Source organism: Hypanus sabinus, chromosome 25 (assembly GCF_030144855.1).
Source record: "Hypanus sabinus isolate sHypSab1 chromosome 25, sHypSab1.hap1, whole genome shotgun sequence".
Lineage (NCBI taxonomy): Eukaryota > Metazoa > Chordata > Chondrichthyes > Myliobatiformes > Dasyatidae > Hypanus > Hypanus sabinus.
In genome coordinates this window covers 20037120-20053560 of record NC_082730.1, presented here as the reverse complement: position 1 = coordinate 20053560, position 16441 = coordinate 20037120, and the positions used below count along the sequence as shown (strand labels likewise).

At 42.8% G+C, this 16441-nt stretch overlaps 1 protein-coding gene across 1 annotated transcript in view; it reads left to right on the top strand.

Moving 5' to 3' along the window:
- The first annotated feature begins 33 nt into the window (after positions 1-33).
- The window catches only part of nuak2 (NUAK family, SNF1-like kinase, 2), a 43463-nt gene continuing 27055 nt past the window's right edge, over positions 34-16441 (top strand). The window contains exon 1 of the mRNA XM_059949823.1: positions 34-501. Coding sequence (XP_059805806.1) covers positions 280-501 — 222 coding nt within the window. The 5' untranslated portion in view covers positions 34-279. The remainder of the gene's footprint in view (positions 502-16441) is intronic.

Below are 16441 nucleotides of genomic sequence, written 5' to 3'. Positions count from 1 at the left end.
GGGAGGGGACAGGCTAATGAGGCGTCTGCTGAAGGGTTCACACGCGACCGCGGTCTGGGTTGTTGCAATTGTGTTCGTCAGAGGATATGTTAGTGTGCCTGTTACCTGGATAATGCAGGAACAGTAGCAAGCGTTCAAAATATGTACCGTTTCACCGCCAAACTCTGACCATCTGGACTCAGCGCTGCCTTCTCTCTCTCCCCCCTCCCTCCGCAGTGTCTTCGGCACTTTTATTTCCACCCTGTCTCCCCTTCGAATCTCCTTCCTTTCTCCCCCCGCATGGATCCAGCCTCTCCCTGTCTGGGTGCCGCCTGCTCCCCGTCCGTAAGCGGCTGCCGGGATCACCACCGCTCCTCGGCGCAGACGCCCGAGCTGAAGCGACAGGCGGTGAAGCGACACCATCACAAGCACAACCTGAAACACCGCTACGAATTCCGCGAAACCCTGGGCAAAGGCACTTACGGCAAAGTGAAGAAGGCAGTTGACAGATCCGGCCGAGTGGTGAGCATTTCTGCAATTTATTCTATAAAGAATTATGTTAATTAAATCTGCTTGCATGTTCGCATCAAGTTTTTTTTTCCACCCGCTGGGGAAATTTGCAGCACAAAGACTGGGTGGGGAGAGAGAGGCTGACGGCATCTGTCCTGAGCGTTCTCGTCAACTTCGATGAAACTGACTCGCTGTTAATTTCCCTGGAGTTTAACGACTGGCTTCATTTACACCCGGATCCCGTAGACCGGGGCCTCTTCCAACCTGCTTAATCAGCGGTTCCGCTCGCCATCCCAGCCCGCTTCTAACAGATGTGGGACCGATGCTCTTTGTAAATGGTTAGACCATAATTCCGAGGCCGAGATGCTGTACCGAGGTGGGTCTCGGCCCGAAATGTCGACTGTTTATTAATTTCTATAGGTGCTGTCTGACCCAAGTTTCTCCAGCATTTTCAGTGTATAGTGGTTGTGTTTTTAAACAGCTTCATGAATAGTCTCTGAATTTCTCCTGTTTGTAAAAGGCTGTGTTTTATTGTAATATGATCATAGATTTTCCTCTGCAATTTTCCAAAATATTACAGAACATATTTTCTGCGTGTATATATTCTATATTATACAATAAAGCATATTATCGTTTATATTATATATTCGGTGTAATTTTCCTCACCTTGTTATGGTTTGAAGAATATATTATATACATCCATATATTTCTTCAAGTTATGGTTTATGAGGATTGTATATTATAGTGCATATTGAAATGGATTATAACAGATCCAGTTAATAATTAAAGCATTTAATGTGGGTCAGACGACAAAACTGTCGATCTGCCTGAATATATTTTGTTTAAATGATGCCAAGGCGTAATGTTACCGTGTTTAAATTTCCAGAGGTAGCAGATACCCGTGGCACTGTTTGTAGCCCGGTGCTCTGTTGTCTGTGGCAATGAAATATTAATAGTTGATTTCCTGCACGTTTTCCCGAGAGTCTGGGGACTGAATCCCGCTGTCCTGTCGGTTCTGAAGCAGAGCCGGGTGGTTACGGTGGCTGCAGGGACCAGTTGTCCATTTTGTTCCGCGGGACTTGGTTATGGGAACTGTTTTAGCTTTTCTTGCCTTGTACAACTCGGTGTCTCGCCGAGTTTCCGCTTCACACAACTAGTTAAAAAGAACATGCAGGCTGCCACTAAGACCCAGTTTGGATTCTCCAATACAAAACCACAAAACACCGCAGCTGTTGGAAAACTGAAATGAAACAGTGGAAGCACTAAGCATCTGTAGAGAGGGAGACGAAATTAACATTTCAGGTCAATGACCTGCAATCAGAACTGGCGCTCTCTACTTCCCAGCGTGCTTGACCATTTGGAAATTTTGGGTCTCTTTTCAAAGATTTCCAAACCATAAAATCTAAAAATGTCTCCACCTCTCCCCACCCCCCCCCCCCCGTAGGTTTTGAAAATGTTTATAATCAGTTAAAAACTGTGATGTTTAGAGGCAGGTGTATTTTGGTCTGTATTGAATGGCTTTAAAAACTGGAATGACCTTCCGCTATTCCCTTTCCACGTACAGTAGCTAACTTGACCTGTTTGCTGTCACCAGGTTATGAACACCCAACAAAGGGACATCCCTGATTACCACCAACTCCATAAGACACAGGAGCAGAAGTAGGTCATTTGGCCCATTGAGTGTGCTCCACTCTATCCTGGCAGATTTATCCTCCTGAACCCCATTCTCCTGCCATCTTCCTAGTGTTTAACACTTGAATTCGCTTTTTCCCCATGATTATGTATTGCATGGTACTGCTACCACAAAGTTAACAAATTGCACCATGTATGCCAGTGATGTTGCACCTGATTCTCATTCTGATTAAATTCAGAAGTTTGATATATTTGCTCCTATGGTCAGTAGAACTAGTTTCCAGTCTCCACTTTCTAATCAGTTACCATATCGGGGTGTGTGCAGTTTAACAACAAAAACAAGCTGATCATTCTCATGGACAGCCTGTAAACAACCTCTTTTCCCCCCAATGTGAAGCCATAGGCAGACTGTGTCTGTAGTTTAATTTTCCTTCATTGAAGCGTCCAAGTTGGTTTTCTTTGTGTTTCTTTGTTTTACAGTGAATGCCTGCAAGAGAGTGGATCTCAGGGTAGCATATGGTGACTTGGGAGTATTTTGATAATAAATTTACTTTGAACTTTTTTTTTTATACCATTTGTTGAAATGCATGTATAAAATAGGATGGGGCAAATTAGAATATCCACTAGATGCTGCGCTTGGCCCAGATAATGGCCAGTTTAGGATTAATTTGGATAACTGCGGGCATTTTAATGAAACAGAATGATGCACAGATGGTAAAGCGGCTGGGTTTTCAGTTTCCATTGAGCCAGTGTTCTGCAAGTTGCTGGCCAGAGATGGACAGGAGGAGATGCCAGGCCACTGCAGTCAAGGCTGCTTGCCTGATCTGCCAACAGGAGGACAGTTTCTGCACTGGTCCCTGCCTCAAGGCTCCTGTCGAGACAGGGGTCACTGAGGTCCGCCTTGATGATCTGAGGATATCAGGCATGGGGATTTTGAGGGATTGCACCCGTGGTATATAAACAAACTTCAAATTAAATCTATTATCAAAATATACGTAAGTCACCATATGCTGCTGCGATTTATTGACAGTGGAACAAAGAAATATAATAGAATCATTGAAAAACTGCACATAGATAAAGACTGACAAACTGTGTAAAGACAAAAATAAAAATAAGAAATAAAACTGAGTACATGAGTTAGTCCTTGAAAATAAGTTTGTGGAATCAGTTCCGTGTTGAGGCGAGGGAAGTTATCCACTCTGTCAGGAGCCTGATGGCTGAGGGGTAATAGCTTGTCCTGAGCCCGGTAGCGTGGGACCTCGGGCTCCTGTACCTCCTTCCTGACACCACTAGCAAGAGGAGAGCACTGCCTGGGTGGTGGGAGTCCTCGATAGATGCTGCTTTCCCTGAAACTGGAACTTCTTCCTGTATAAAAGTTTCTCTCTGCAACTTGAGTCAGAATTAGTCGGGTTTATTATCACTGACGTACGTCGAGAAATTTGTTGTTTTGCAGTAGTAGTACGGGGTAAAAATACCTTGGACTATAATAAAAGATCAGAGGTGCAGAAGGACTTGGAAATCCTTGTGCAGGATTCCCTCAAGGTTAACTTGCAGGCTGAGTCAGTGGCAGAGAAGGCAAATGCAAAGTTAGCATTCATTTAGAAAGGACCAGAGTATAAAAGCCTTCCCATCCTCCAGCATGCTGGCTCTCTCCTGAGACCAGGTCACATGACTGGCCACTTGCCCGTGAATCATGTGCTTGGTCATTCTCCCAATCCTTGTCCGGAATGTACGGCTGAGTGAGCTGCTTGACCACAATGATGCCAAATTCTTCTCAGGGGCCATCGTAATCTCAGAGGACGTCTTCTCCCCGTGCCAGAGAGGCTTGGGTCCGGGGGAGCAGCCCAGTGATACTGAAATCAATGAATCCCTGGCTAGTTTGCATCAATTGTGTTGTCGCTTTACTGAACCGACTGTAGTGATCAGGTTGATAAGAGGCATAAACCGAGTGGCTAGTCAGAGACTTTTTTCCCAAGGCAGAATTAGATCATATGAGGGGGCATAGTTTTAGTGTGATTTGAGGAAAGTGCAGGGGGATGTCAGGGGTAGGTTTTTTTTAACAGAGTAGTGGGTGTGTAGAATGTGCAGGGTGGGGTGATGGAGGCACATTAGATAATTTCAGGGACTCTTGGATAGGCACATGGGTAATAGAAAAATGGCGGGCTATGTGAGAGGAATGGGTTAGATTGATCTTAGAGTTGGTCATAAACTTGGCACAATATTGTCAGCTGAAGGACCTGTACTGTGCTGTAAATGTTCTAGTGATTCTTTTTGGGTTGTTCTTTAAAAGTGAAGAAGACTTACTTTTTTTTTGGAGATGAACGATACGTCCAGCATTTGGGCTCACAAGCTAAGGGAGATGGGGCTGGGAGTGCCTGTCGGGTGGGTATGTAATTTGGAAGACGGTGCTCCATCCACCATCTACACAGGGCTTCTGTGTGTCTCTGTTGCATGGTCTTGAAATTCTTAATACAATCCCAAATTCCTCCACTTTGAGTGCTCGTGGGCTGCATATTCTATGGGGAGTGTGGCGGGGTAGGGGGTAGAATCTTGCATTTTATTTTCACAGAGGCTTAGCAAACCCCTTCAGATTGTTTCCTTTGTCCGCCTGATAATCACTTCCTATGACCGGTTCTCAGAGTAGTGTTTCGAGAATCAGTTTCCAGACACTGATCTGCCAGACAGACTTTTATTGAGGGCCTCAGCGCCAAGATGTTGGCCTGAGAAAGAACACTGATACTGGTTTGCATACCTGTCCAGCACCCTGGAGAAAGCTGCAATTTAAAACTTCTGCTTGTTGCATCTTGATGGGATTGCATTCCCTGGAAAGGGCGGACCCTGCCCCATCATCCATCTAAGTGAATGCTTTCAGGAGAATGGAATGACGGAGTGACGCGTGGATTGGGATCTAGCTATTGTGTCACATAGCGGTGAACTTGCACCCACTGACCATTGAAAGCATTAGGGGAAAATGCTGCAGAATTAGGCTTTTTGCTATTTGGTATTGGGTTATTAGAGTCACATGCACCAAGATGCAGTGAAAAGCTTCCCTTGCGTACTGTTCATACCGATCAAAACCAGAAAGGGAGCATTGTGGTAGAATAAGTTAAAGCAATAACAATGCAGAATAAAGTGGAAAAGTGCAGTGCAGGTAAAAGATAAAGTGCATGTAAATGAACCGGATTCTAAAACTGGAGCTGGTAACATTTGTTTTCATCGAGTGCCTTTAATGCAATACAACATCCTGACTCAGAACTGGATAGCAGGCCACATGAATAATTGGAGAGGTGCTCAGCTTTGCAGCTGTAGAATCAATAGGAGACCAATCACTCGAGTCGAGTGTGATGTTCTCCTAAGGGGTTGTCTATTGGTGGGTCTTCAGGTGGCTCTGGACATGGTGTATGTAGGGTGTGAGAGAGCAAGATCTCAGTGGCTGTTAATGTTCCAGCGGATCAAACTGAGGATCAGCAAGATGTCAGAAAAGGAGGCGCACAAATAACTTGAAGGACCATAAAGCTGATTACAGAGCAGTGGAGGGAAAAAGCCAGGGATAGATTTGAAAGAATATCAATTTGGGCTCTCTTTTTTTAAAAAAAAAAGTGGGAGCCATTGTAGATACTCAACCACAGAGTTGCTGGTGATTTGGTGCAGATTAGTGTAACATCCCAGTTTAGGAGGAGTAAACTGTCTATTTTGGGGAGGAAAAAAAACCAATTTCAGTCGAGCTTTATCACGTAGAACTATATGGATATCGCGCGTAATGGTTGAATTTTCTTTTCATTGCCTTGTGTTAGCATTGACCCCAATTTGGAAAGGCCAGGGCAGCCATGGCCTCTTGCATGAATACTAGGTAAGGTGGATTGTACTAAATAATGAATTGAGTAGAACTGTGCCTAGAAAGACAAAGGTGTAAGGAAACTGAGTACTACTATATTTTATTTTTTATTATTCTGAATATGTGTCTTTCCAGTGAGACTAACTTCCATTATCTCTACTGAATGACCCTTAAGAAAGTGGGTAAGCTACTAGGTTCATGTAGTTCCACGGTGCTTTCAGACAGGGAGTGCCGGATCTTCAGAGTTCAAAGTAAATTTATTATCGAAGTACGTTTATGCCACTATATACGAGATTCATTTTCTTGCAGGCATTCACGGTAGAGCAAAAAAGTACGATAGAATCAATGAAAAACAACGCAAAGACTGACAACAGCAAATGTGCAAAAGAAGACAAACTGTGCAAATACAAAAAAGAAAACAATGAAGATGATAAAGTTGTTTAGGTAGTTCAAAAGTACGTTTATGAAAGGGAAATTACAGGCTGGAGATTGCAGTGATAGTAGCTCAAAAGTATATCTCATAGTTTTGTGAGACACCTACAAAACATCGCCATACAGTATATCGCCCAGTCACATTGAAGTAACAGTGTTCTATACCCAAAAGGGGGTGGTTTATTGTTTAGGGTTTAACAATGCCTTTTCCCCAAAATACTGTGGGGAAATTGGTGCAGGAAAGCAGTATTCATCATGGGGGAACCCCATCACCCAAGACGTGCTCTCTTCTCACTGCTACCATCAGGAACAAGAGTCTCAGGACTCTCACCACCAGGTTCAGGGTCAGTTACTACCCTTCACCCAGCAGGCTCTTCAACCAAAGGGGATAGCTTCACTTGTCCCATCAGTGAAATGTTCCCACAACCAATGGGCTCACTTTCAAGGACTCTTCATTTCATGTTCTCTATTTATTGCTTTTTTATTAATTATTATTATTTCCTCCTTTTGTTTTTGCACAATCTTGTTGTCTTTTGCACACCAGTAAAATGCTGTAGTTGGGCGGCACTTCATTGATGCCATTATAGTTATTATTCTATAGGTTTATTGAGTATGCCCACAGGAAAATAAATCTCAGGGCTGTATATGATAACATATTTGGACTTTGATAATAAGATTTACTTTGAAGTTTGAAAATATAAATCAAAAATATTTCTACTGCTTATAGATGATCTATTATCATTTACTTTAATAGTTGCATAGTGTCTTAGAAATAATACACTAGATCTATATCTTTACAATTTAATCAAGTGGTGGAATTTTTATTACTGTTCAGATAAACGCAGTACCCGGGCAGTGTTCAGTGGCTCTTTTGTACTCGTTGGAGAGACGCTGCCCCTTAGCACTATGTCAGTTGCCCTGTGTGATCACAGACAACAACACAACAGTGCTCTCATTGAGTTGGTGCTTTTCTGGATGGTAGCCCTGGATGAAATTATTCAAACAGGTGCAGCTGTGTGAAAGGCAGTCTGTCCATTAAACATGGAAGAGGGATCACAAAGAACGTGGAGCAGGTAAACGTACTGATTAACTCCGCACCCTGCTCTGCATCTGAAACCTGCTTTCACTTTGGAGAAAGTTCAATTACAGTGTAGTATAATTAAGATGCATTTGTAGTGCTGCACATTGACCCGGGGGAGGGATAGGTCACCAACCTTTCTTAGCTCTTCATGTTAAAAATACCTCAGGCCATCAGATTTCTGAGCTCTCTCCTTTTTTTTAATGTTATATTTAGAGACTCTTGTCTTTTTCTAATGAGAAATCCTAGCTTGGGAACATTTGAAAAGGTGAAGAGAGTGAGAGATATCTTGGTAGGCTGGTGATAAATCTGTGCAATGTAAACAGAAGGCAAGTCTGAGTGGGGTTTAGGGGTTTCCAGTTACCTATTAACACCCGTCTCTAGGTGGCCTGAATCTGCCAAATCCCTTCTGGGGAAATTAAGCAGTGCTTGACAAAGAAAGAGGACTAGACTCATCTGCCTTCTACCATCCTGGGAGCCCCGTGGTTAACAAATAATGAGCTGTGGAGTAATTGGAGTAACTGATCTCATTCGGACCCCATAGCCAGACAAGAGGTGAGGGGGAAATCCCAAAGGCTCTAGGGAACGAGCACAAGTTCATTAATTTCTCCCAGACTAGCTGGATTCGCCATATGTCAGATCTCTGGTTGATCCTTTGCCATCTCCCTGATATGAGGTGGATTTTGGTGCTTCAACTTGTTAAGCTTTGTCAAAGGCTTGATCAGAAATTGGGTTGCTGTGGGGAGCCTTCCTGAATGCCACACGGTGTAAAGTTGAGTACGATGCTCTCAGTGTAGTAGATCTCCACAGAGATTCAACCTAGAAGCACCCTTATCTAGACCTCAGCATTAAAATGATGGGCACCTCCCTCAGTAGGCTCGAGTCTGGAGGCTCACTGTGACTGACGTTCTGACAAAGGGTTGCTGACCGGTTTCTCCTTCCAGCTTTCCCGTTTTCATTGCGTATTCCAGCAATTTTTCCATGGCTAAAGTTCACCTGTCGATTCACAGCAATGTCCTCTATACAGATGTCAGCCCCAGAATAATGTAACAGTGGATGCAAATTAATCTATCCTGAAAAATATCTGTTCAGCAGAAGTAAAAATGTGGGTCTGGCTTTCCCACCCTCTCAAAAGAAAACTGTTGAGACCAGGAATTAATTAAAATACTTTATTTTTTTTAAACTGATACCGATATCATTTCTATAGAAACAAGTATGGGATGTGGACCCACAACAGGTAGGTAGAATTAAGATATGGTCCTTAATGAGGGTAAATGGTTTTTTTTTGTCGATGGGAATAAAAGGTTGGCATGGATGTGGTGGCAGACTGGCCTGTTTCTGTGCTGTACTATTCCATGACTCTATCTTGATATAAGTGATTGGTAAGCAGGAATGTGAAGTTATAGAGCTTGGGGTTCCTCCGTAAGCTGTCCTTTAGTTCCTATTTTAATTACAGTGCATCTGAAAAATTCATGGCCTTGACCAAGATAACCAGGAAACAATACCACATTGTTCACTTCTTCTCGATTCTATTTTTGCTTTGGATTGGTATCAAATGCAGGGACATTACCCTTTGATCTTGTTTGCAAATAAAAACTGCCAGAACTGCATCGTAAAAGGCTGTTCTGGTGTAGAATGCATAACTGAAATGTAATATCAGCAAATAAGTAACGAGCAATAAAATGTCTCTCTCGTGCAATTCCAGTTAATCAGTTGCTAGGCTGCTCACGGAGTGCCCTGAATTGGATGATGAAGGCGGGAAACTGACGACTGTCTCCCCAGGCTAAGATGCTCGTCAAGTTCAACGTCCCTGAAATTTGTTCAGGGTCCATTCTTGGTTCAAAAAATTGGTTCCAATGTCCGTTTTTTCAGGTGTGCGCTTGAGTAGGCCATTTGACTTACAGAAGCACACAAATAAGGTCAGATAGCCTACTCTAGCATACATCTGAAGACGAGCACTTGAAGGAATTTCAGGGATGCCTTTGGCGCACTCGAGCTGATTCTGTTCTTGCATCGTCTGCTCAAAGATTTGTGGAAATACTGCGCATTGTGTTAGGATGCCTGTTGTATTCTTTGGGGATGGTTTTCCTCCCCATTTACCCAAGAGTATCTCAAAGCTCTCTCCTCACTCTCCACAAAGAGATTAAACCTAGAGGCACCCTTGTGTGGACCTCAGCAGTCTGGAGGCTCACCATGACTAAAGTTCTGATGAAGGGTTGCTGTCTAGTTTCTCCTTCCACAAGTGCTGCTTGACTGACTGAGGTCTTCCACCATTCTCACTTTCACGGCTAAAGTTCACCCTGTAGATCCACAGCAATGTCCTCTGTCAGTCCCAGAGTACCACACTGGGTACCACACGGACCTACTAACTAGGAGATTGAATGTCTGCGACTATGATTGGTGGCCTGTCCACCAAACTCTCAGCTATTACTCCAGTACTGTGGGAGTGCTGCACTGCCAGAGGTGCTGTTTATTTTTACTCGCTCCGAATCGGATAACAAGCTTGAACTCCCTGGTGTCATTTCAGAGCAGGTAAGGAACAATTACCACCACAGGTTATCTGGTATTTATTGTGGGAGCACACTGTTGTCACGTTCCCTGTGCCACAGTGGTATTGTACCCCAAAACACCTTCATTCTGCTGAGAAGTGTTTTGCCTGATTCTCATCTCATGCAAGGCACCATGTAATTGCGAGGTTGTAACTGTAGACTCCAGGGCAGCTGCCAGGTATCATTTGATAACCATTCATAATCTCATGAATGATAGTGTAATCACATGAAAAATACGTCATTGCCTTGTCCAATTGTGCAATGGGTCCCAATGAAGATGAACTGTGGAGCAGTTAACTGATAAGAAGCTTCTATCATTGGGTGGATGGAAATGTTTTTGGTAGCATGGGAGTAGTTAAGGATAGTGGCAGTAGAGAATGCTGACTGATCTTTGTTAATATATTCTGTGTCTAATTAAAGAAAAAATAAACAATTGCGAGCAACAGATTCAAAGGACCACTTTGGGCAGTTTTAACCTTTCAGTTAGTTCTTCACTTGTTATTTTTTTTCTTTGCTTTGGAGATCCCTCCATAGCTTTATCGAAGTGGGTGGACCAGCCATCTTGAAGAAGCAGAGATTGGTCTCATTCAGGAATTCTGAGACCACTTTGAGAAAGGTGAGATACGTCAATCCCAGAAGCAGCCATGATTAAGTGAGCACTCCTCAACACAAGAAGTGCCTAGTGTCCTTGACTTCAATTAGTCTGGTGGTGAGCTGGCCGGAGATGGGTCATTATTCCCAGGTGTGTCCCAGTAAACTCGGACTCGACAAGAGTGGCGCTTGGAGTGCTCTGTGCAAGAGGTCGAATGCAGGGAATGATGCAGGTGGCCATGGTCCTTCCCTGCATTGCTGAAACTCACTCAGTTGCTTGTTGGAAAATGCACAATTCAAAGTATTTATGAAGGTGATTATAGATGCAATCATCCAGTCATCCTACAGTGTAAGAATGAGGTACGAGTACAGGGAATGTAACTAAATGTAAGGATGAAAACAGTTTATTGACTATTATATGTTGAATGTTATAATTTGAATATTATTTTCTATTCAGTAGAGATCCAACAATAATATATAAATTTGTATTTAATTTGATGATTCCACTTGATAATCAGTGAGATTCAAAATGTTACACCAAGACGTTCTCCTACTGTTTGGGGTGAAGTACATTGAGTTGTTCCATCAGGATTTGGGATGAGGAGCAAGGTGGGTAAGGAAATAATGTAGAAATTGGGCTTATCATGATATTCTGCAGATGCTGAAAATCTACAGGAACGCACAAAATGCTGGTTGAACACAGCAATTCGGGTTCCAAAGTGGTCACAAAGCTACAGAGCAGGGAAGCTGTATAGATTTTTTTTAAAGCGTTCTCATAAATGTTTGCACAAGGCAAATACTGGAGTTAAGTCCATGTCAATTAGCCCTGCAGCCCTGTTGGTTAGAACTGGCCAATGCTTGTTTGCTCAGGGGGATTGTTTAACCTGGTGGACATACATACAAGAATGCAGGTTGGCAGGGAGGAAAATAAATCGATTCAGGAGCCTGGTTTCCACCTGCTTGCCGACACCCAATAGAAGATGTTTAATTTTGAAATACTGAAACCAGCAAATCAACGTCCTCTTGCATAATGGCCTATTTTAAAAGAAAACAAGCCAGTGCAAGTGAACTTTAACCAGAAGTCACTCCTGTGTGTCTCCTGGTTATTGCTGCCCCAGAGTTTTAGCTAAGAGGTTACACAAGAAACTGGTGAAGCATTCTGGTGAGATTTGAGAAGATGCATAGTAGTGTAACACGTACACACTGCGTGACAGCTTGTAGCACAGTGAACCCATGAACGGCAACAGCCCCATTAGCTTTAACAAATGTCACAAAACAGTACTGAAGGCATTGACTATGAATGCAAGAACAAAAAAGCATTGCACGGTTTATCTTTGTACAAATGTAATTTTTTTAAAATTATGAATAAAGTTTATTTTGATACTTTAAAAAAAATCTGCTCTTATCTGTTCAATATCAAAAAAAGAACCCGGCTTCGTCAGCAACTGTTCAAGGTGGCAGCTCACCAACACCTTCTCTGGGGCAGGTAGGGATGGGCAGTAAATTCTTAATTGTCAGCTGTGTTGACATCCCAAGAATGAATTGGGGGGGGGGGCAGCAGTTAACACTTGGAATACATTTTAATGTTTTGTTAGTACTTCAAAGCAGCTGCCTTTTTTCTGTAAAGCATGGAGTCCCTGATGTTGTTAGGCAGCCCTCTGCCTCAATGTGCTGTTTATAAAATCCTGTCGGCTTTTCCCTTTTATGTTCAGTCTTGGGGACTTTTGCTGATGGCATGTGGTTGGACTGTGTTCTTTATCACAGGCAAATATGGAAAATGAACACCTTTCTTCTCTTTGGACAGGAGTGTGTCACAGTTCTCTCTTGTCAGTCTGAGTTGGAAACGTGTGTCTTCACTAGACTGATGGGTTTGCCATGAGGGGAGGCTTGTCCCCCAAAGTTTAGAAGAATGAGAGGTGGTTTCATCCTTGCAGGCTGAATACTTTTCCAGGGGTGACAGTTGCACAGTCAGGAGTAGACCAGGAATGAAATAAGGAGAAATTTCTTCAGGCAAAAGATGTAAATCTTTGGAATTCCCTCCCCATGGGCTCAGGAGGCTCTGCTGTTGTGTACATGTAAAAAAAAGGCTGGTAAATTTGTTTATTGCTGTCACGTGTACCAGTGTCCAGAGGAAACGTTGCTTGGCAAGTAATCCATATGCAGCATTGCATCACGTCAGTACATTTCTTTTCTCTTTGCCCTATCTCAGCAGCAGAATGCTTAGTGTTAACCTTACAGAGAGAGTGCAATGCAGGCAGAGAATGCGGTGTAAAACCATGGCGACCAGCGCTTTCTCATTATTTCCAATACCCAACATCTGCAGCATTTTGCTCTTCGTCTCATCACTGACCACGAGAGGCTGATTAAATGATAGAACTTGAGGTTCTGGCTATTCTGCGTTCACTGACTTTTTCAGAACTTGCTGTCCATAGTCTAGTTTTTCCCCGTATTGCTTGCACAGACACTACTGCTTTCCCACTTCGGGTTTTTCTTTTCCCCCTCCGCCTTTGCAGACTGTTGCTTTATCTTTTTACAAGCCTTTTTTTTTCCATTCTGTGGTCTTTAATAAGTAACACATCACGCATCAGTGCACAAACGCATCCCCTGTGAAGGCTGATTCCTTGAAATCCACTTAGAGGATTAACCACGTGGGTCAGCTGCTGTTCAGCCTGAATTCCACAGCGCTGCACCCCCTCACTCCTTCCTGCCTTACCCAATAACGCTCTCCTCCTCCAACTCAGACACAAACGACCTGAATCTGAATTCTCTCTGTGGGATGATTACTGATGATGCATGCCGTCTCCTGCGGAGAACTGTTGAGCACTGACATTTTTCTCTTTCTCCCCCCCCACCCCCCAAGCTGAATCGGCTTTGGAGACAAAAGATGAATGTTTAGGCCAGACCAAAGAGACTGGGGCAGCCTTTGTGTGCCTGGCCAGTGCCTCCAAAGGATAAAAGGGTGCTGTGAGACGTTATTCATGTCTTGGAAATTTGGGGGGGGGGGGGGGGAAAGCCAGGCATGAGGAGGTTGAAAATTATTTTAAGTTTTATGCTCATCAAAATGTGATGGGAGAGAACTGGAGTGGGTGCAAGGGAGGATTTAAAGGACGTAAATCTCTGTTTTAAAAAGTCTGGATGGGCCAGGTTTACTTTCTTTGAATGGAAGGGGGTGATGGGAGATGTACCTCAGGTGTACAAAATTCTGAGGAAGCTAGATCAGGATTGGGTTGGTGGCAGCAACTGGGCGACACGGTCACGAAGAGGTTAGCACAATCGCTTTACAATGCCAGCGGTCACCGATCGGGGTTTGATTCCCACCACTGTCCATAAGCAGCTTGTCCACTCTCACTGCGACCATGTTGATTCTCTCTGGGCTTCCCCTCGCGTTCCAGCGACGTACAAGTCAGGGTTAGTAAGTTGTGGGTACGCTATGTTGCCGCCAGAAGCACGTCGATACTTGCTGGCTGCTTCCTGCACAATCCTTGGATGCAAAATGATGCATTTCACTGTATGTTTCAATATTTTGATGTGCATATGACAAATAAAGCTGATTTTCATTGCCTTCAAAGAGTTTTGACTTGCAGTGCCAGTGATTTAGGATTATGCTAACATAGACACATTGAGCTGACTGGTCTCCTACGCTGTCAAATATTCTATGTTCCAAACAGCACTGTGGGTGAACCTACACCTCAGACTGAAGCAGTTCAAGAAGGCAGCTCATCACCACCTACTCAAGGGCAACTAGGGTTGGGCAATAAATGCTGCTATAGCTGGTGATGCCCACATCCCGTAAATGAATTGTTAAAAAATTGATAATTCTGCTTTGCCAAAACGAGTGGGGTATCATGAATAGTCCTGGAAGTTGCTGTATTTCCATCCCCAAAGGGTCACCAAGTCAAGCTGTTGGGATATTATAACAACCCAAATGTTCCATGGTCACCGATCCTAGTAGTAAATACTGTTTGAAGACTTGAATTTCAAGATTGTTTATTGTCATTCTTCAGTATACAAGTGTAAAGGAGAACAAAATGATTGTAACTCTCAATCCAATGCAGCATTAAAAAAAACATAATTTAAACAAGCTTATTAAAATGTATTTAAATTTAGGTACATTAAAAAACACAAGTTTTTTTTAAGTTCCCAGTTGTTGTGGCTGAATTCAAGCTTGTCCCTCGAAATCAGGAGATCAGTCTGTTATATCAGCTGCTTCTTGGTTGTTAAACTGTCTGGTGCTGGATCAGCGGCATGCTGTCAGGCTGGTTGGATGATCCAGGATAAAAGATTTAAGGCAGGGCCATTCAAGATTGAAGGCTGTAGGTAGGGGAGGAATGTCCAGATTCCAGTTCCAGCTCTTGAAGTGACCATGCCTCCTTTGATTCACACTTTATCAGTCAAAACTAGGTTAAGTGACATTGGCTAAGAATCTCCACTTCACTTCACACTATAGAGGATTTAGAATTAAAACCCAGGGCATGCCCTCTTCTCCTTACTACCATTATAGAGGAGGTATGTGAGCCTGAAGACACACTCAACATTTCAGGAACAGGTTTTTTTTCCCTCTTACATCAAATTTCTGATTGGACTATGAACCCATGAACACTACCTCTCTGTTTTTGTTCTCTATTTAATTTTTTTCTTATATATATAAAGTGGATTCCAATTGTTAATTGGGCCAGTGTTAATTGTGTTGCTTATTTGGGCAACTCTTTTTTTAAAAAAAAATCCAGAAAATAGTGAAATTCCCTTCACTTATTTGGGGTGCTATGCTACTTAATTGGAACAGGAAATGTGCAGAACACTTTCTAACTAGTGTCAGTCACGTGTACTTTTGTGATCATTAGATCCTACTCCATGCTTAGAGGGAATCGTTTTTACATAGTATCAGTTGTGTGTGTTCAGAGAGCAGTGATTTTTGTCACCAATAGTTGGCGAGAAATAAGTGGTAAGATAATTCAGAACAGTTTTGCTGACTGTAATTTCAACCATTCAGGCATGGAGATACCGGAAACGGCCAGGAGTGTAAAATGAAATAATTCTGCTATTTCAGCAAGTTAATGTCTGTGAAGAATTTGAAGGTCATTTTGCAAGTTACAATGAAAATGAATATTTGGAGGATGTATTGGTCAAAGGCAGTCCATTATCTGCACTAGGAGTCTCCGTGATTTTGTTCATTTACAGTCAATCAAAAGAACAAGCAGTGTGTACTGGATGAATTCCTCTGTCAATAACTATCAGGAACTAATACAGTGTTATAGTACTGTAATAGCATTGGTAGTGTTCTAATTTGTTCTGTATTTTATTTAAATGCATTATTTGTTACTTCGTTAAATGACGTTTGTCTTTTTTATAATATCTATTTTCAACGATTTCCGTGAAATATAGGGAAGCCATTTAATTGGGCCAGAATGTACTGGTCCTGATGTGTCCCAATTAACTGAAATCCACTATTTTTTATTGCAATTTATAATACATTTTACTGTAGTATTTTGCTGTACTGTTGCCACAAAACAACAAACTTCACGAACTGTCTGTGATCGTAAACCTGATTGATGCTGCTGGGATAATTTGGCCTGTAAGGAAAAGGGCAAAGTAATATCAAACTTCATCTTCACCAATGCCTGGTATTTCCAACTTTCACCGTTCCTTTTTAAATTATCATTATGCTTTTGCACATTCGTCTGTACTCGGTCTTAATCTGTCAGCGAGTCCTGCTGTGTGATACTTGGCAGGTTCCTCTGACCAGTTTTCACCCACTGCCCCCATATTCACTAACTCGCGCTGCTCCGGACTTGCTATACTGATTGCAGCCATGTTTACTCTGTGAGCTTCACGTGA